At 49.8% G+C, this 21,050-nt stretch overlaps 2 protein-coding genes across 2 annotated transcripts; one reads left to right on the top strand and one right to left on the bottom strand.

Moving 5' to 3' along the window:
* Nucleotides 1-815: 815 nt before the first annotated feature.
* tmem45b (transmembrane protein 45B) lies at nt 816-2,666 on the top strand (the record flags this gene model as incomplete). Its single annotated transcript, XM_084450313.1, has 5 exons — nt 816-1,005; nt 1,170-1,382; nt 1,509-1,693; nt 2,211-2,353; nt 2,561-2,666. 5 exons carry the CDS (start codon nt 816-818, stop codon nt 2,664-2,666), a joined length of 837 nt encoding a protein of 278 aa, XP_084306439.1.
* An 855-nt stretch (nt 2,667-3,521) lies between these two features.
* nfrkb (nuclear factor related to kappaB binding protein) lies at nt 3,522-20,597 on the bottom strand (the record flags this gene model as incomplete). Its single annotated transcript, XM_084449525.1, has 26 exons — nt 20,555-20,597; nt 19,944-20,088; nt 19,618-19,819; nt 19,388-19,515; nt 18,153-18,327; nt 17,955-18,059; nt 17,793-17,866; nt 17,481-17,565; nt 16,110-16,302; nt 14,341-14,452; nt 13,227-13,353; nt 12,677-12,730; nt 12,504-12,583; nt 12,355-12,401; nt 12,172-12,232; nt 11,614-11,788; nt 11,193-11,299; nt 8,815-8,938; nt 8,106-8,185; nt 7,451-7,641; nt 6,912-7,167; nt 6,535-6,738; nt 5,560-6,264; nt 5,313-5,419; nt 4,949-5,084; nt 3,522-3,656 (listed from the first exon to the last, which is right to left on the bottom strand). The coding sequence occupies exons 2-26, from the start codon at nt 20,067-20,069 to the stop codon at nt 3,522-3,524; spliced, it is 3,789 nt and encodes a 1,262-aa protein (XP_084305651.1). The 5' UTR covers nt 20,070-20,088; nt 20,555-20,597.
* Between the last annotated feature and the right edge of the window lie 453 nt (nt 20,598-21,050).

The raw sequence follows: 21,050 nt of genomic DNA, 5'->3' as shown, positions 1-21,050 counted from the left end.
TCACATAGACCATCACTTCTTTCTTTACATATTTGGAATGAGGAACAAGGTTTTAAAAATAAAAACAAATCCTACCCATAACTCCTCCCTTGGATTTCAGTCGTCATACCTTTAGTTCTAGGTAACTAGTTTGAGTATTTGTCAGTCCTTTGAATAGTATATATTCACTGTGTAAAAACGAAAACCTGAACTACCTTTAGGTTAAAGATCCTGTTAAGCCCCCTAAATGGCAACCTTTGTAATTGCAAAATCAGCAAACACTTCTGTAATTATACCTTGATCAAACACCTGGGTAGGTGCTTTGAGATGTCATGTTTGGGTGAGCTGTCATTTAGTCAGATTTTTTTTGGGGTATACAGTATGTGTAGGCATAAGCTCTGCAATGTCTTATTTGATGATGTTTCTTTTTATCTTGTTAAAATACAAGACAAATATGGAGAGGTAAAACAAAGAATAATGCCCTGTCCTCTAGAATGGATGCAGGTGTGAATGTTAAGCCCTGGTGTTCTGACCCATGATCACTGTCAACAGTGGTGGAGATCTGTATCCAACTTTGGGGGGGACATTTACATTGAAATTTTGCAAGAGTATTTTTTGGGGGGGACATCTTCCTACGCTGCTGTATGGTCATTTGAATGCCACTACCCCAATCGAAATATTGGGGGGGGGACAATTTTAATGATCTCAAATATTGGGGGGAACATGTCTCCCCTGACCCCCCCCAGGATCCCCGCCCCTGACTGTCAGTGATGACCCAGCCGGCTGGTTATCTGTCATCGACATGGTGGGTGTGTTTTTCAGGGACGTAAAGAAGGATGGCCAACTTCAAGGGCCATGCTCTCCCTGGGAGCTTCTTCCTGCTGTTTGGCATGTGGTGGTCGGTGAAGTACCCACTGCGTCACTGCTGGAGGAAGCATCAGCCCAAAGACAGACGGAGGCTGCCCCACTTCTTCAACAGACTGGACTTAATTGAGGGGGCAATCAAAATCTTCTTTGCTTTTGTCGGTGAGTATCCTGTTATGTTATACTCTACACTCCTCGACAGAGATAGATTGACAGATAGTTACTGTAGTAGATAGGTTGATATAGTAAATAGATAGATGGATACTTCCGTTATCCCCAGAAGGATTCTTGTTTGAGGTTTGGCCCTAAAGCAGCTTCCTCTACAGGTATAATGGCTGAGCAGTTTGTGCCGGACGGCCCCCACGCCCGCCTGTATGACCCTACGACCCAGTCCTGGGTGAAGCTGATGAACTGGCAGCACTGCACCATGTACCTGTTCTACGGTCTCTCTGGGGTCGCCGACGTGCTCAGCATGTCGTCCCTCTCTGTTCCGCTGGGTTTCGACCGCCTCGCTCTCTCCACAGCTCTCTTCATAGAAGGTAAAGTATCTGTGGTTTAGGTACGTCATCGTGACACACCGCTGTCTCAGGACAGGAAACGGCTAACGGCATTGTGTTTGCGTTGATCCTCCGACCCCCCCCCCCACCACACCACCACCCCCCTAGGCTTCCTGTTTTACTTCCATGTCAGCGACCGCCTCCCTCTGGACGCCCACATCCACTCCCTGCTGCTGGTGGCGGTGTTTGCGGGGGCAGCCAGCACCTTGCTGGAGGTGTTTATGAGAGACCACCTGGTGCTGGAGATGCTTAGGGCCTGTCTGTCACTGCTGCAGGGATCATGGTTCTTCCAGGTAATACACCACTACCACCATCACAACAAGAGGGACCTCATTTTGGGAGTTGGTGAAACCTCTCAGGGAGAGCATTGGCTGTGAAGAAAAAAAAGAAAAAACAGAATTAGCAAAATGGTAAATGGACTGCACTTATATAGTGCTTTCCACCTTAGCGGCACTCAAAGCGCTTTACAATGGCCTCTCATTCACCCATTCACACATACACTCACACACCAATGGCGGTAGCTACCATGCAAGGTGCTAACCTGCTCATTGGGAGCAATTTTGGGTTAGGTGTCTTGCTCAAGGATACTTCGACATGTGGACAGTCAGAGCTGGGATTCGAACCACTGACCCTTCGATCATTAAACGACCCACTCTACCAACTTAGCTACAGCCGCCACAAAAAATGCAAGATTGGGTCCAATATATTAGTCGTCTGATTAGATAAATTGAGGTAGTGCTCTGTTTCAAAATGTTTTCTCTTGTTTGCTTTTATACTGAACAGTAGGGCCCATTCTGTTTGCTTTTTCAGATTGGCTTTGTGCTGTACCCATTAAATGGAATACAGTGGGATATGAACATGCATGGAAACATCATGTTTGTCACTATGTGCTTCTGCTGGCATTTAGCTGTAGCTCTGCTGACCGTTGGCACCAACTCCCTCCTGGTCTGGTTGTGAGTAAATCCTTTATCCACCACTTCAAGCCTATAAGACTCAATATTGCCACTAAATGAGCCACATTTTAAAGTTATTTTGGTACTAGGACAAGAACCCTAGTCAATTCCATTGCCCTTCCCTTTTTTCATAACTGATTGATAAAGCTTATCTTAGTATCACTTCCCTTGTCAGCCAACTCAATGCTGTTATTCTTGTCACAACAGCACGGTGAGGCGGTTTTCGTGGAAGGGAGACGACATAGAGATGAGGAATACGGCCACCGTTTCCAGCTCCCAGAAAGCTCTGCTACAGGAGTCGGATGAAGACTAGACACATCATGGAGTGCATTCATTATTCTTCATGTTTTTGTATGCTTGATAATGTTGATAAGTTGTGGTTTTTGAACCATGTTACCATGACGTGGCTGACCATATTTGTATGCCTGATACTTTGTATAATAATGTCATATCAATGAGAGAAAGATATTCTGGTTATTAATAATGAATGTCTACATAATGAATGTCTACATCTGTGCTGTGAATCCAAAAGACTCTCATGCCTTAGAAGTGGAATTGCTTGGTGGTTGTGAGAACACCAGGCCACCAATGTTTGCTCTCCTCCAACAGAACAAACATCTGCTCTGGTCCCACCTGCTTATAGAGCAGCATTCTCTTCTGAAACCACAGCTCCTTTAGGTGGGCAGAATTCAGGACTTTTTGCAAGATACTACCATTTGAAAAACTCAAAAAGCCATAACATAAATCAATAAATGCATTCATATAAACAAATTAAGTTGCATTCTGTGTTAAATGCACTCAACAAGTCCTACGTTCATACTGTTCACGCCGTCTTATCCAAGTATTTGTGACGAGATATCATGAACAATCTTCTCAATTTTACATTATTCAATCAGTTCAGACTTGAAGAGGGTGGAAATGAGAGAGACAGAGCCATGGGCAGAGTGAAATACTCCTTTTATCTGGCAAATAACAGACAACTTTTCAGTCATATTTGTATTGGTGACATTAACAAGCTGTTTGAATTGAGCTTAATGTGACGGCTGTCCGTGTGCGCCCCCTCCCCCCCGGGCGCCCCCCCTCCCCCCGGGCGCCACCCCCCACCCCTCCCCCCGGCCTTCCCCTCCCCCTCCCCCCTCCCCCCGAGCGCCCCCCCTCCCCCCGGGCTTCACTGGGGCGGCGGGGGTTCTGGCGTGCGTTTAGGAGAGGGCGTGCCGGTGACCACCACCGTGGAGATGGACTTGGGAGAGCCCGAGGTGGGGCGTTGCTGGAGCTGCTGAGCCGGCACCGTCTGGATGCGTACCTGAAAGAGACAGAATTACCACAGTCACAACGCCAGACCCACAGTCTCAACGCCAGACCCACAGTCACAACGCCAGACCCACAGTCTCAACGCCAGACCCACAGTCTCAACGCCAGACCCACAGTCTCAACACCAGACCCATGAGAGTTCTTTCGCTGATACGCTACGTAAGCTATGCTAACTACGTTACTGCATGCTGCAGATCTCTCTATGGGTCTGGGACACTTCATGCAAAAATCTGGCGATTCATTGTTTTTGCAGGAATCCCTGCGCCACCAATCAATAACGACTTTCGCGATCAGGCACTCCCACCTATAGATATACCACGCCCATCTAACCTGGGCTAGCGTCTCTCATTTGCTGCTACGACCTGTCACTCTTTCAATTCTGACCTGTCGATACGCACTCAGAACACCAGCTTGAGCGGCGAAGTGGCCCAGATTCTATGATGTAGTATGTGGAGCGCAGAGACTCAACGTAACATTTGAGTCTGGAGCGAGGCAGACGGCACGCCCTGTCCTGCTATCTGATTTCAGGATGTAGGCTCTGTCTCATATGCAAAACCCCTGAGTTCCTGACGGCCGTTGTGGTCAAGATACCGTACAGTATCTCCCTGCCAATGTTTCTCGACAGCGCAGAGGTGTGTGTGGCGTCCGGTGTGACCTACTGACCTGTGTGGCCTGGACCTACTGACCTGCGTAGTCTGGACCTACTGATCTGCGTAGTCTGGACCTACTGACCTGCGTAGTCTGGACCTACTGACCTGCGTAGTCTGGATCTACTGACCTGCGTAGTCTGGACCTACTGACCTGCGTTGCCTGGCCCTACTGACCTGCGTTGCCTGGCCCTACTGACCTGCGTAGTCTGGACCTACTGACCTGGGTGGCCTGGACCTACTGACCTGCGTAGTCTGGACCTACTGACCTGCGTTGCCTGGCCCTACTGACCTGCGTTGCCTGGCCCTACTGACCTGCGTAGTCTGGACCTACTGACCTGGGTGGCCTGGACCTACTGACCTGCGTAGTCTGGACCTACTGACCTGGGTGGCCTGGACCTACTGACCTGCGTAGTCTGGACCTACTGACCTGCGTTGCCTGGCCCTACTGACCTGCGTTGCCTGGCCCTACTGACCTGCGTAGTCTGGACCTACTGACCTGGGTGGCCTGGACCTACTGACCTGCGTAGTCTGCACCTACTGACCTGCGTAGTCTGGACCTACTGACCTGGGTGGCCTGGACCTACTGACCTGTGTGGCCTGGCCCTACTGACCTGTGTGGTCTGGACCTACTGACCTGTGTGGCCTGGCCCTGCTGCTGCAGCTGCTGGAGCTGCTGGGCCGTGACGAAGCTCACCGGCTTATTCCCAGCCATCAGTTTGGTGCCGGCGGGCATGGTGGTCAAGATGATGTTTCTACCCAGACTGCTAATGCTGCTCAGAACACACACACACACACACACACACACACACACACACACACACACACACACACACACACACACACACACACACACACACACACACACACACACACACACACACACACACACACACACACACATTACGCCTCTTATCTTTGTTGTGTTTGAGGTCTCTATAGAGACACTGACTGAAGGTTAGATGAAATGCGGACTGAGAGCTCAGGTCATCAGGACTCACTTGGTACTGAGGTTTCCTTTCAGAAGGGGCGTGGTCACCACACTCTTGCTTTTCAGTGGATGGCTGAGCACAGACAGGGGGACCGTGATTCGAGCTGGCAGCTTCCCCTGGGGGGGAGGAGGGGGTAGCGAAGGCCGGGAAGTCACACAAAAACAGACTCGTCATATTTAGCCTCACATGAAAGGAATGCCAGCAGTGGAACGTTCTCAAACATGGTTCCTCTCGACAAGACGAGAGCGTCTCTTACCGTCTGCGTGGTGACCACGGTGGCGCTGACCGGGACCTGGCGGACGGTGGCCGTGGCCGTCCCCAGTGTCAGGGTGGAGCCTGAGGCGGCGGGGCCTAGTGTCACCCCTTTGGCCCCGCCCATGCCGGCGGTCCCTATGGTGACGGTGCCGGTGGAGGCCAGCTTGCTGCCGGCGGCGGTGGTGGTGGTCATGGTGATGGTCTGGCCCTGCTTCTGGGGGATGACCCCCAGTCCCGGCATGATCCTGATGGTGGCGCCGCCGACCTTGGCGGAGTCAGGGGAGGAGACGGTGGAGAAGGCCCTGGCTTTCTGCTCGGCCACGGTGACGGCCAGGGTGGGCATCAGGCGTATGGCCGTGTCGCCGGCGGCCTTCAAGAGGGCAGCGGCGGGCGCCTTGGCGGCCTGGCCCTCCCCCGACGAGGAGGAGGGGGCGGAGGGGTGGGGCGGAGTCACGTGGAGCGTCGCCGATATGCCCTTGGCGCCGCCGGCGGCCAGCATGTCGGGGGTGAGTTTGACGGTGGACTTGGTGAGGGTGGCCATCATGTCCGGGGTGATGCGCAGCACCGTCTGGCCCTTGGCGTCGGTGGTGATGGAGGACGGGGGCAGGCGCAGGACGTCCTTACCCTGGATGCGCAGGTTGGTGGCCGTTATGGGGATTCCTGCCCCGCCTGCGGTCTTCATGCCCAGCTGACCCGTGATGGCCACCTTCATCACAGAGGAATCAAAGATGAGACACACAGGACTCCGATACTCAGACGCAGTCTGTTGTATGACCCAGCCATGACATATAACCAGGGGTGAAAATTAACTTTTTGGCTCACGGTGAGTCACCTGCCAAGGGGACTGTAGATGAAAAAATCTACCGGACAAGTATATATCGCCAATTGGAAATGTTACCTGCATTTGGCCGGTGGCAGGTGTTAATTCTCAGCCCTGCATATAACCCCCACCCACCCCTCTGCTGTGCACGTGCACCTGTTTGATGATGTTTTGGCTGGCAACTCCGTGGAGCATGGCGGGGGAGGCGGGGTTGTGGGCAGGGCTGCCGGACGAGCCGCCGTGAGGTTTGGTCACGGCCGAGGACAGGCCCGACACCGACAGGACCGCCTGGCTCCGGGCTGCCTGCACCTGGACCGGGCTGCCCACCGACTGGGTCCTCAGGGGCAGCGTCACGACCGCCTGCTCGCACACACACACGCACGCGCACGCACACACACATACACACACACAGGCACACGCACACACACACAGGAAACCCATATTTTTCAACTACCCGAAAAACACAGAAAGGTTATGCTTCTCTGGTATAAGATCACGTCCGAAGATGAATCCCGTGACTGCGGCGGGCTGACCTGAGTGATGCCCTTGGTGGCCACGCTGACCGGTACTCTGATCTGGTGGGGGGCCTGATGCACCAGCGCCCCCTGCTGGCCCCCGGCCTGGGCGGACACCACGCGCACCTGGGGCAGAGAGCCGGCCCCGCTGGGGGCCACCGCCCGCGCCGCCGCGTGCTGGGGCCCCGTGGGCTGGGAGGCCTGGAGCCCTGCCTGGCTGCTGGACAAGATGGTGCCGAGCTGGGGCATGGAGGGAGAGGCCACCAGGAGAACTCTGGGGGTGGGGGTTAACCAGGGGGTTAGACAGGACCTGGCATCGTCACACTAGTGAGCGAGGCTGTGCATGGAATACTAATACTTATGCATGGTATTTATATAGTGCTCTTTTCAGTCACTTGGCAATTGTAAATTACAAAAAAACAAACAACAACAAACAAACAAAAAACAAAAGAGCAGTGATGAGCCAAGGTAGCGCTGGAGGAACTGGGAGGATGAAGGAGGAGAAGGGGAGGAGGAGGAGAAGGGGAGGAGGAGGAGACGTAGAGAGAGGCACTAACCCCGGGCTGGCCTTCACTGAGTCAGGGACCCCCGGCTTGGTGGGGATGGAGGTTGCGGGGGCCAGGGGGGATTTGGGCGTTCCAGGGGTGCTGGGGGTGGGGGTGGGGGGAGACATGGGACTGGCCCCCAAATCGCTCAGCCCGGACGGTCCTGCCTCCAACGACTTACCGCCACCCTCTTTCCCAGACTTCTACAAGACAAAAGGTTAGGTAAGTTAAGGTGGGTAGGTAGGTAGGTGGTTGGGTGGGTGGGTAGGTAGGTAGGTGGGTGGGTGGGTAGGTAGGTGGGTAGGGAGGTAGGTAAGTGGGTGGGTGGGTAGGTAGGTGGGTGGGCAGGTAGGTAGGTAGGTAGGTAGGTAGGTAGGTAGGTAGGTAGATATGTAGGTAGGTAGGTACTGTAGGTAACAGGTACTTTATTAATCCCTGAGAGGAAATCGTGTGATTTTCGTCAACACTCAACACAGACTGCAACTACTAACAGTTCGGGCAGTAAAAACCTCAAACCTGTCAACATGACAGTCAGCAGTAATGCAGGTGGTCTGACAAGATTTTCCAGTTCAAAGGCAAACATGCAGCTGGGCAGGATGAGAGTGCCTCCATGGAACAGGAACACAGAGGGCTGTTTGCACACAAACTAGGACAGAGTGAGACTCACAGGCTTGGAGGGAGGTTTAGGTTTCTGCTGCAGAGCCTTCCTTGCCTTGGCTGCAGCTGCTTGCGCCTGGTGGATTCTCTCTGGAGAACACACACATGATGGTGTGAATGTGGATAAAGACACACATGATGGTGTGAATGTGGAGGGGAAGTTAGTGCAGCAGTGAAGGACACTGCAGGGACATTGTTTTACTAATGCAACAATGTTGTGGGGGAGGACAATTGTCCCCATGACCCAGTGTCCTAACTTGCACCGTCAAACAGGCACCCATGGCTACATGTACGCCACATGGTTCCTGACTACACAACAAACATCAGAATCGTGATTTTTAAAAAAGTTGGAAATATACATGTAATTCATGGTTATATGAATTAATCTACATAGCAACCGCTGCCTCAACAGAAACAGGGCAGGCAATCAGAAAAGCCTTGGGGCATCAAGGAAAGACGTACAAATTTGGATCAACAACTTAAGAGCCTGGTGGTGCCACCTGGTGGACCAGAATCCCCTACGAGACCCCAGTACCGCTCTGCTCACCGGACTCCTCCTGGCTGGACCAGAACCCCCTACGAGACCCGGTACCGCTCTGCTCACCGGACTCCTCCTGGCTGGACCAGAACCCCCTACGAGACCCGGTACCGCTCTGCTCACCGGACTCCTCCTGGCTGGACCAGAACCCCCTACGAGACCCCGGTACCGCTCTGCTCACCAAACTCCTCCTGGCTGCGCTGGCGGTGCAGGTAGATCCACAGTTTGCGTCCGATGTCGTACTTCACACACGGGTCCTTCTCATAGTGGAGCCGGTCCAGAGCTCCGCTCACCACCGTGTTCACCTGCAGGAACCAACAACACCAGAACCGTTCATCTCACACACACCATCTACCACCTCAACACCACCAGACCCGTTCACCTCACACACACCATCTACCACCTCAACACCACCAGACCCGTTCACCTCACATACACCATCTACCACCTCAACACCACCAGACCCGTTCACCTCACACACACCATCTACCACCTCAACACCACCAGACCCGTTCACCTCACATACACCATCTACCACCTCAACACCACCAGACCCGTTCACCTCACACACACCATCTACCACCTCAACACCACCAGACCCGTTCACCTCACACACACCATCTACCACCTCAACACCACCAGACCCGTTCACCTCACACACACCATCTACCACCTCAACACCACCAGACCCGTTCACCTCACATACACTACTACCACCTCAACACCACCAGACCCGTTCACCTCACACACCATCTACCACCTCAACACCACCAGACCCGTTCACCTCACACACACCATCTACCACCTCAACACCACCAGACCCGTTCACCTCACACACCATCTACCACCTCAACACCACCAGACCCGTTCACCTCACACACACACCATCTACCACCTCAACACCACCAGACCCGTTCACCTCACACACACCATCTACCACCTCAACACCACCAGACCCGTTCACCTCACACACACCATCTACCACCTCAACACCACCAGACCCGTTCACCTCACACACACCATCTACCACCTCAACACCACCAGACCCGTTCACCTCACACACACCATCTACCACCTCAACACCACCAGACCCGTTCACCTCACACACACCATCTACCACCTCAACACCACCAGACCCGTTCACCTCACACACACCATCTACCACCTCAACACCACCAGACCCGTTCACCTCACACACACCATCTACCACCTCAACACCACCAGACCCGTTCACCTCACACACACCATCTACCACCTCAACACCACCAGACCCGTTCACCTCACACACACCATCTACCATCTCAACACCACCAGACCCGTTCACCTCACACACACCATCTACCACCTCAACACCACCAGACCCGTTCACCTCACACACACCATCTACCACCTCAACACCACCAGACCCGTTCACCTCACATACACCATCTACCACCTCAACACCACCAGACCCGTTCACCTCACACACACCATCTACCACCTCAACACCACCAGACCCGTTCACCTCACATACACCATCTACCACACCATCTACCACCTCAACACCACCAGACCCGTTCACCTCACACACACCATCTACCACCTCAACACCACCAGACCCGTTCACCTCACACACACATCTACCACCTCAACACCACCAGACCCGTTCACCTCACACACACCATCTACCACCTCAACACCACCAGACCCGTTCACCTCACACACACCATCTACCACCTCAACACCACCAGACCCGTTCACCTCACACACACCATCTACCACCTCAACACCACCAGACCCGTTCACCTCACACACACCATCTACCACCTCAACACCACCAGACCCGTTCACCTCACACACACCATCTACCACCTCAACACCACCAGACCCGTTCACCTCACACACACCATCTACCACCTCAACACCACCAGACCCGTTCACCTCACACACACCATCTACCACCTCAACACCACCAGACCTGTTCACCTCACACACACATCTACCACCTCAACACACCACCAGACCTTCACTCAACTATTATCTAGATTATCTATCCATCCATCCATCATCTACCTCTTTACTACTTTTACTGTATTTTATTATACCATTGTATTTGATCTTACTTATTTTATGTTTTTTTATTTTTATTATGTATAAATTGATGTTTTGCTTTTAATGTCCCTTATATAATGCACTTTACTTTCACTGGTCACACTTTACAATAAGGGTCACAAAAAACATAGTTAACTGTTAACTAATGCTAATTTAGGGTTAGGTTAGGTTACTAATGTTAATTAATACCTTAGTTAAGGTTAGGTTTAGGTGAGTTAACTTAACTGCTTAATAATGCATTAACTAATGCTTATTAATGTACCCTTATTGTAAAGTGTTACCCTTTCACTATTTCTCAATTGCTATTTGTTTGTTTTTAATGTCTCTTCTGTAAAGCACTTTGAAACACATTTTATATCACTAATTTTATTATTATTATCTAGATACAGTAGAGAGATCGGATAGATCAGATTAAATAGATCTATAGATCAATATCGTGCAATAAGGCAAAAATATCCAGTATCTGACCTGAGCACTGGTGACATCTGGAGCCAGAAACTGGGAGTCCTTCAGGAGCTCACAGATCTCTGCCCTGGTGCCCTCCCCATTAGGGAGCCTGGCTGCAGCATCCCGCACTGAGAGAGAGAGAGAGAGAGAGAGAGAGAGAGAGAGAGAGAGAGAGAGAGAGAGGGAGAGGGAGAGGGACAGAGAGAGAGAGGGAGAGAGAGAGAGAGGGAGAGAGAGAGGGAGAGAGAGGGAGAGAGAGAGGGAGAGCGAGAGAGAGGGAGAGAGAGAGAGAGAACAACATTTCCTTCTACAATGCAGATATGAAGACATATGAACATATGAAAACATATGAAGATATTAGAACAAAGTTCTTTACAAAAATGTAAACTCAAAAACTTGGTTGGACTGGATCTAGTCGTGAGTCTGAGGGAGGCAGACTCACCCAGGGAGAGGATGGTGACGTAGGCGGGCCGGTCGGAGCGCAGCAGGGTGTGCTCCCTGGCCTTGTTGAGAGACATCTCCTTGTCGAACACCCCCTTCACGGGCCCCACCACCGAGTCGAAGCCGTGCATGCGAAAGGTGAAGGCCTTGTGTGGCTGGTCGTACCGGTGCTGCTCCTGAGGGCGCCGGGGAAAACACCACATACTGAGCATGCTGGGAAATATGAATGAAAGGTAGGCGTCATAAGCCTATAGCTTCAGCCTATACCTTTTTTTGGTTAAAGCTATCAGATACTTTATGTTGTGTTGCATTGTACTGTTTGTTGAATGACCGAAAAATAAATATATCAATCAATCAACCAACCAACCAACCAACCAACCAACCAATCAACCAATCAACCAATCAATCAACCAATCAATCAATCAATCAATCAATCAATCAATCAATCAACCAATCAATCAATCAATCAATCAATCAATCAATCAAAAACACAGCTGATTACAGCAACACTCGGGTACGGATGAAAGTGCTGGGATGACCAACAAGACGAGACGCTGACCTGGACCTGAAACACGTGCCTCTCGTCTCCGGTGCTGGGTCGCACCACGTAGTCAGTCCAGCTGCTCGGCCACAGAGGGGACAAACACACACCCATCACTCCCAGCTGTGCACTACTGTGACAACCCACTGAGGTAACGCACCTGTACCCGTAGCAGCGTGATCAATTACGATGGACACTTACACTCTAGGCATTGGAGAAGTCATCTCTGCTAGTTCTTCATTCTCTGTCTGTAGGGGACAATAAAGTTGATTGAAATGTATCAGAGTGAATAGACAAGGACCGTACTACTGATTCTGCCCAGCGAGGGATGCAAGAACTGTAACAGCTACCTTGATAACAACCATGTCCTTTGAGTCCACCCACAGCTGAAAGAGGGCGCTCAGGTCCTTCTCTCCGTCCTGACTGGGACCTTCAACAAGCGGATGGACATTCATCTTCTGAGATCACAAACATCTACGTGCACTGAGTGGGAGGTTTGGGACGACTCAGCCGAATCTCTTACCGATCCACTTCCACTGCTGCGAGCGCTCCCTGAACTCCACGTAGGGGCAGAAGCCTGCGGGGGACAACCAGGGGACCAGGTACACACAGAGGGACAGTCATGAGGACAGTGAGAGAGAGAGGACATGGAGACAGCGTGTGAGAGAGAGAGAGAGAAGACATGGGGACAGTGAGAGAGAGCGAGATAGAGAGAGAAAGAGAGATAGAGAAGACATGAAGACAATGAGAGAGAGAAGACATGAAGACAGTGAGAGACAGATTGCGCGCGAGAGAGAAGACATAAGGACAGAGAGAGAAGACATGGGGACAGTGAGAGAGAGCGAGAGAGAGAGAGATAGATAGAGAAGACATGGGGACAGTGAGAGAGAGCGAGAGAGAGAAGACATGGGGTCAGTGAGAGAGCGAGATAGGGAGAGAGAGAGAGAGAGAGGGAGAGAGAGAGAGAGGGAGAGAGCGAGATAGAGAGAGAGAGAGAGAGAGAGAGAGAGAGGGAGAGAGAGAGAGAAGACATGGGGTCAGTGAGAGAGAAGCCATGAGGGACATCATCATACCTTTACTTTCTCCAGCCAGGAAGTGCAAGGCCGGCAGCACCATTTCTGACCAGCAGGGGGCAGAGGAGAACCAAGGGTTGAGGGAGCTGGCAGGAGAGGACTGCCACTGCTGGACCTTCTCCTCCAACTGAACACAAGACAACACCAGACCATGAGACACCTGTTCTCTTTTAAAGTCGCACAGAAACGGACATTTGAGATCATCTAACTTCCGTAGTTTGACGTGTTTCCGACGCAAACAAGCTATGAGGGTGGGACATGCCTTTAGAGGAATTTGATTGGAACATTGACAAGTGGACGGGTTTTAAGAACTATAGACAGATTCGATAGAAAGATAGCGTTGATTGACGGGTGGATGTTGTGAGATTATTGGCCTAAAATCTAAGGTACCTGTTGTTGTAATTGCACGTGACCTACCGTTTTCCAGGAAGTAAGAAATTATATACTTTGATATAAGATTAGTAGAATTTTTTATTTTTTTTGGCATACATCGTTGAATAGGTGAACACTATGACCAATTATGTGAACCAAAATGGGACAGAATGCTTTTTCATTTCAGTGCGACTTTAACATCCTCTTTAATAAGCCATTGCCTGATCAGTCCAAACATTCTGTGATGCCGTACACATACATTGTGTGTGTGTTAGGGCTGCACAATTAATCGTAAATTAATCGAAATCGCGATTATGACCTCCGCGATTAACTAATCGCAAAAGGCCGCAATTAATGTGATTAATAATTTTGCTTTGAATTGAGTGTGCTAGGACTACACGGACGAATCACAGGCGCTTATGCTGTCTGACCAATCACATGCGTTCCCGCTGAGTGCGCTGTGCCCAGCAATTTCACTGAGAAGACATATAGCAGTAGGTCAAGACAAGTGTCACAAGAGTACCTGCAGCCGTGAGTAGTGAAAACATGAGCGAAAACGAGTTAGTAGCAAGAAAGGGATCAACGTCCGTGATTTGGGAGCATTTTGGTTATTATATATTAATATTATATATTAAATATTAATCACAATTATTAATCGCAATTACCATTTTGAAGCAAATAATCGCAATTATTATCTTTTGTCATTATCGTGCAGCCCTAGTGTGTGTGTGTGTGTGACTACCATGGAGGTGCTGGCGAGACTCTCCAGCCTCAGGATGTTCTCCAGCAGGTTAAAGAAGCTCACAGCGATCTCCTCCACCATGACTGGACTGCTCTGCGCCTCCTCCATCGGCCTGTAGAGGGCAGAACAGAGCAGAACACATGAGGTCAGGTCAGGTCTCAGGCCAGGGAGACCATCCTAAGGTTCTGATATCACAAGCTTTTTTTGTAACTTGCCAATGGGTGTCAATCAAAATTATTAGTGATTGTATCAACCTTCAACCAGTGACCAAAAGATGACATTGCACAGAGTGCCTCAGTTCCGTGCAAACGACAACTAGCACAGACCAGATACCAGAATATTAGCATTCGATTAGAATTTTGTGACAAATGCTTTAATTTGGTTTGTACTAGAGAAGATGATTTTTTCATTTCAAAAGATGCCAAAAAGCAGAGAAGAACACAAGTCATAATGTTGAAGCAACAAGCTACTTTTAACCCCTGACAGGACAGGCGCTAAAGAAATTGTGCCCTAACCCCCTAACCTCCAAATCCCCTAACCCCCGTAACCCCCTAGCCCCCTAATCCCCTAGCCCCCTAACCCCGTAACCCCGTAACCCCCTAATCCCCTAGCCCCCTAATCCCCTAGCCCCCTAACCCCGTAACCCCCTAATCCCCTAGCCCCCTAACCCCGTAACCCCCTAATCCCCTAACCCCCTAGCCCTCAAACCCCCTAGCCCACTAACCCCGGACCAGACCAAGCTGTTTAGCTCATCTACCAAGATGCAACACTCATTTATCTGTGTTACTTTCCCCACATCATTGTTTGTTTGTCTAATGTAACTAAGTAATCAAACTGTGACTTATTTCAGTTATTTGCTGTTCTTTCAAAGAAGTTATACTCTTCGGTTCTGATATAATTGCTGACATAGCAGCATCGACAAGGGCAGTCATTATGATTCCAAATACAGACACGTCACCAACTCCACTGGATGCTGATTGGACAACAGAACTGGATTCAGGTTCAAGCGCTTTTGTTAGGCTGAGTTGCCAGACTGATTTGTGTAGCTGTAGAGAAACAGAATGTGAGCTTGTGAGATCAGCAGCCGGGTCTCACGAGGCTAGACTATCCTGGGATAACCGAGAGCTCTCTCTCAAGTTAGCTCAGCGTGAGATGACAGGTGTGGGAACGCAGCAATGGTTTGTGATGTAGTTGACGGTAGCTTTGAGCAAGGAGGAGGGGCTGAGGGCGGCGTGGAGGAGGGGCTGAGGGTGTCGTGGAGGAGGGGCTAAGAGTGGCGTGGAGGAGGGGCTGAGGGTGGCGTGGAGGAGGGGCTGAGGGCGGTGTGGAGGAGGGGCTGAGGGTGTCGTGGAGGAGGGGCTGAGGGTGGCGTGGAGGAGGGGCTGAGAGCGGCGTGGAGGAGGGGCTGAGGGTGGTGTGGAGGAGGGTCTGAGAGCGGCGTGGAGGAGGGGCTGAGGTTGGCGTGGAGGAGGGGGTGAGGGCGGCGTGGAGGAGGGGGTGAGGGGGCGTGGAGGAGGGGGTGAGGGTGGCGTGGAGGAGGGGGTGAGGGGGCGTGGAGGAGGGGCTGAGAGCGGCGTGGAGGAGGGGGTGAGGGCGGCGTGGAGGAGGGGCTGAGGGTGGCGTGGAGGAGGGGGTGAGGGTGCGTGGAGGAGGGGCTGAGAGCGGCGTGGAGGAGGGGCTGAGGGAGGCGTGGAGGAGGGGTTGAGGAGGCGTGGAGGAGGGGCTGAGGGAGGCGTGGAGGAGGGGCTGAGAGCGGCGTGTGGACTCACTCCTCCTTGACGGTGGGCAGTGGGGTGGCGGGCGTGTCGGGCGGAGCGGAGCTGAGGTTAGCCGGCGGAGCCTGGGGGTCAGAGGGCATGAGGGCCTCGCAGGGATCCTCCGACTCCATTTTGATTGGCCTCATCCTCTTCTTCCTCCTCTCCTCCCTCATCTTCCTCTTGGGCAGGGCCAGGTCAAACAGAGCTGAGGGAGGGTCAAATGCATTACGTTACATTACATTACATTATTACATTACAGTCATTTAGCTGACACTTGTATCCAAAGCGACTTACAATAATTGCTTTTAACATACAGTAGGAAAGCTCGCGGGGACTCAGGTCGGACGACCAAATGTGGCTGAGACCTCCACAGTCCAACACAGTAAGGCTGGGAGATCGCGCCTTTGCTGTGTTGGCTCCTAAACTGTGGAACAAGCTCCCCATTCACATTAAGTCTGCTCCCACCGTAGAGGCTTTTAAAGGATTGTTAAAAACCCATTTGTTCACCATAACGGACTCCTAGGTTCACTTGCTGTTGTGTTGTGTGAGAGTTGTTTGTGTGAATTGTTCCCCCCCACACTGTGTGCTTGAGTGCTAGACTGTCTTTGTGTACTGTCCTCCCTTTTTGTGCAATCTTTCCTCTCCCTTTCATTCTACCCTCGGGCTGCGCTCCGGGCCAGTGTAACAACTGGATGGGGAGCGCATTACAAATGCAGTACCTATACCTATACCTATACAGTAGGAAAAGCCAATGTACTACTACTTGCCAGAACTCACAAGTGGATCTCCTTTCTAAAACAAGTGACTAAAATCATAATCTAGTGCTGAAGGCAAAGTGCAAGAATAGCATGTAAAATAGTGCAGACTGTTTGCAGACTGTTTCTACGGCTTGCTCTTTATGACACTCTGGACATGCATGTCTGCTATTCAGGCATTAAAGACGCAATTAAATCAAAAATGTTTTTTTTTTTTTTTTTGGATCACATCCTTGGTCCTAGTGTGTACCTACTTAACAATATATGCCAAATATTTTTCACATTTTCCGTTTTGTTGTAATCTTATATAAAATCGTATGATTTTTTTCTTCCTGTAAAACAAAATATCCTGAGTGCTTACGTCAGCAAAGCAAGAGCAAGATCAACCGATAATCTCACAACATCCAACCTTCAATCAACGCTATCCGTCGATTGAATGTCTAAAGTTGTTATAACCCGCCCACTTGTCAGTGTTCCAATGAAATTCCTCTAAATGTTATGTCCCGCCCCTATAGCCTGTTTTGAGTCGGAAATACGTCAAACTACGGCAGTCAGATGATCTAAAACGTCCGTTTCAGCTGGACTTTAAAGGATAAACAATGAGCAAGGATTTCGGCCGGGCACTCACCCATGGCCGAGCCCTTACGACCGATGTTCACTTTGGACATCATCTCGCCCAGGTGGATATCTGAGGTCACCAGGTCTGGATGATCCTGAGAACATATGAATAATTAGAACACAATGAAACCAGGGTATCTGTTGTCGATCCATATCCATTTGTTCCAATCTGGAAACACTTCAATAAACATCAGAGAAGGGTAATTAACATTAGATTGAACATTATGTTGTTGGAAATGGATGGAGAGTCATCACAGCTGGAGTGTGCTCCATGTATGGTTTGATATGTTTCTGAGCAGTGAGGCGTGAGGAGGACACTAACTGGCTGTCGTTTCCTCTTCTCTCTATGTCTTCGGAGCATGGCTCTCAGCTCCTTCTCTCCAAGCTCTGGTTTTTCTGTAAAGGCAAACATGAGATGTTTTCAAACGCTGGATCTGTTGACCTTTTTAGAGTGGCTGTATGACTGTGGAGGTACTTAACTAACCTGTAGTCTTCATGTCCTGGGTGGAGAGACTGGGCAGGAGCCTCAGAGTGACCGTGGCTGTAGGAGAGGAGGGAGATGGAGGTGCTCTCTGCAACGGGGTTGTGTCTGAAAACACAGGACAGAACAAATATAAACTCACACCAGGAACCTCTCTACACAGGGAGGCCTGCAACGAAGATCTGAGGAAGGTAGACTCACCATCATCATCATCAGACGAGACATTGCTGTCTCCACACTCGGTTTTGACATCTTTTAATATCCGACAGACTCTTCTTCTGACCCTCCTCTCCTGCATCTCTCTGTGCGTCTGAGCGGGGTACCGTCGTTTGACCGTGACGTCAGGGCCGCTGCGCTGGGCCAGGTCCAGCAGCTCCTGAACAGAGAGGCGCAGACCAACACGCGTTAACCTGAGGCCTGGATTACACTAATGCGTATTTGCATGGCTACGTGTTACAACCGCAAAAACAATCTGCGATTACACGGCCGTTTTGGGAAGATGGAAGGCAATTCAGCTCCGGGTTTCTAGTCCGAATATGCAGCTTGGGCGTATTCCACGGCCTCCGGATTCAAGGGTAATTTTCGCCGGGGTAGTGTAATTGCTAGGCACAAACGGAAGAAAATGTATGCTTTTTTGGGCTAATATGCATTAGTGTTTTTTTATTTCTTTTTTTAAATTCCAAATTCCATATTTCTACACGGACAGTAAACATTCATTAACATTACTGTAAATGCATCAGTATTAGCTGAGGCTAATTCTGTTGTCCGTGGGCTCGGTGTTGAAAAAGACACTAAAAACAGGAAAATATGAAAGCATGCAAAGAAATTAAAGACAATTAAAAACAATTTATACACAGCTGTACTATAAAGAAGGAGAAGAAGCCAGGAGCACGTTAAGACTCATGAGACAAGCACACTATTCATGACAGAGCACTTAACGAACAGACACTTAAATACAAGACATAGACATTCACAGACAAGATAAATCAAATACAAATTAAAAGATAAATATGATAGATAAATAAATGTAAATAAAATAAAATAAAATAAATAAAGATAAATATGCACAAGACATAAGCACCAGCAAGCACAGCAACCACAGACAACAAAACACAAGCCCTGGCAAACAGGGCAGAGCCATACACGACAAGACAGAAGCAGAACAGACAACACAGTCAGCAGGAATTCATGCAGCACAATCACACAGAGGGACCAGAATGGAGATATATCACCCTGACACCCACACACACAGACATATAAGAACAGACTAGGCAGGTATGAGGATACTAGGTATGATGACACAGCTGGTTGGTTAGGAGCCAGGTTTTAAGACTATGTACAAAGGAGCAGTAAGGGGTACTACTATGTCTAATGTGTACTGGCAGTGTAATCCAGGCCTGAGACCTTATGATGAGGGATGGGGGCCTGGGACCAACCTTTCTGGAGACGAGGATCTGTTTGAGGAGGTGGTGATAGTACTGCTGCAGGGAGCACAACTGGCGCTTCCTCTGGGACTTGGCACAGAGCTGTCTGTACTTCACCACCTCCGGGTTGAAGTAGCCGTCTGGGAAAACACAAACACAGACAGAAGATATTCAACACACTACTTCAAAAAAGGTACTAAGGAATCAAACAAAGACAGGGGAGAGAAACACTGCAGTGTTACCTCTGAACAGCTTCTGTGCCAAATGCAGGGGGTTGCCAAAGTGGAAGTTCTGGTTGTTGAAGAGGTCGCTGATGGTGGTGTCCTGCTCAGTCCTCATGTTGTCTGGGAACTGAGGCAGGAGCTGGCTAAGGTGCTGCCTCTGGGCGTCTGTCAACACCTCACTCCAAGTGTTCTCGCTCAGCACTGAGAAGAAAATGTCGGGCTGTTTGCAAGGAAAACATTGTCACAGGATTAGAAACCATCCACATAGACATTTAAATGGATCAGAGCAATCAAAATAAATACAAATAATACCAATCAGCTAAGTATGGTAATGACTAACTCACATCCTCAAGCAGGTCCTCCGGTAGGCTCACTCGACAGTTTCCTAGCATGCACTCCTCTGTGATCCGCCCATCAGCCCCTTCCCCTGAGTCTAGGGGGTCTGTCAGCATGTGATCAAGAGCATCCATTCTGCTTCTCCTTCACAACCTACATGATTTACAAAGGAAATTAATTAATAATTATCAAATCGAATAAAGTTCTGAAAGGTTGCTTTAGATGTACTTAAAATGTCCCTCCCAGTCCCAACATGCAACTAGAGCTTTTTAGCGATGGTCACCACCTATGCAATTCTTGACCATATTACAAGTGCCTCTCAAATAGTATTACAATCGTTTTCCTCACAGGGACAAAACAATTAGCTAGCTAGCAAGCTTTTCATCGAAATGTGGCTGGCTAGCTACTTTCTTGTTAGCTAACTAGGCTAGCTACTGTTAGCTAGCTAGCTAGCATCATGAGACAGAAAGAACTAGCCAGCAATTCCGTTTCAACTCACATATTGTAACGTTAGTCATAAATATCTGTCTAACAGTAAGTAGCTCGATATGTGGTGTAAAAAAGTACCGTAGTATATATATATAGCTAGCTGGCTAGCTAGCTAGGTAGATCAATTTACCTGCTATTATCATGTACACTGGGCATCTGATGTAGGAATGATAATATCGACGTACCGATTCTATTTCCGTTACGTCAACTAAACCTCCCGTGATTACTTCCGGTTTATTACCTAGATTCCCACTAGTAGATGCCAGTACTAACTACCCCTACACATCCATCCATGACCAAGCCTCTCTCAAGATATGGCTAACAGTACCGTTGTATTTGACACTTTTAAGTCTCAAACAGTCTCCATAATGTCGGTACTTGTCGAAGCTGTTATGGTGGAGCTCAAGTCTGGCGAGCCGCAACATTGTGAAGCCGAGTGGCAGGTGAGCACATTAACCCTTTCCAGTTTCGCCGTATAGGTTAACGCTATTATAAGATTGAGTTTGGTTGTCTATAGTTTAGCTAGCAAAGCTTGTGCTCGCCAGTAAGCTACTGCTTGTCTGCTATCAGAATGAAAAAAACAACATAGTATCGGTAGAGTTCTGTTTAAATGTGGGGGAATGTTT

The sequence above is a fragment of the Borostomias antarcticus genome (assembly GCF_949987555.1).
Source record: "Borostomias antarcticus genome assembly, chromosome: 15".
NCBI lineage: Eukaryota > Metazoa > Chordata > Actinopteri > Stomiiformes > Stomiidae > Borostomias > Borostomias antarcticus.
Note: the sequence above shows the minus strand (reverse complement) of the source record. Positions and strands in the feature narration are given on the sequence as shown.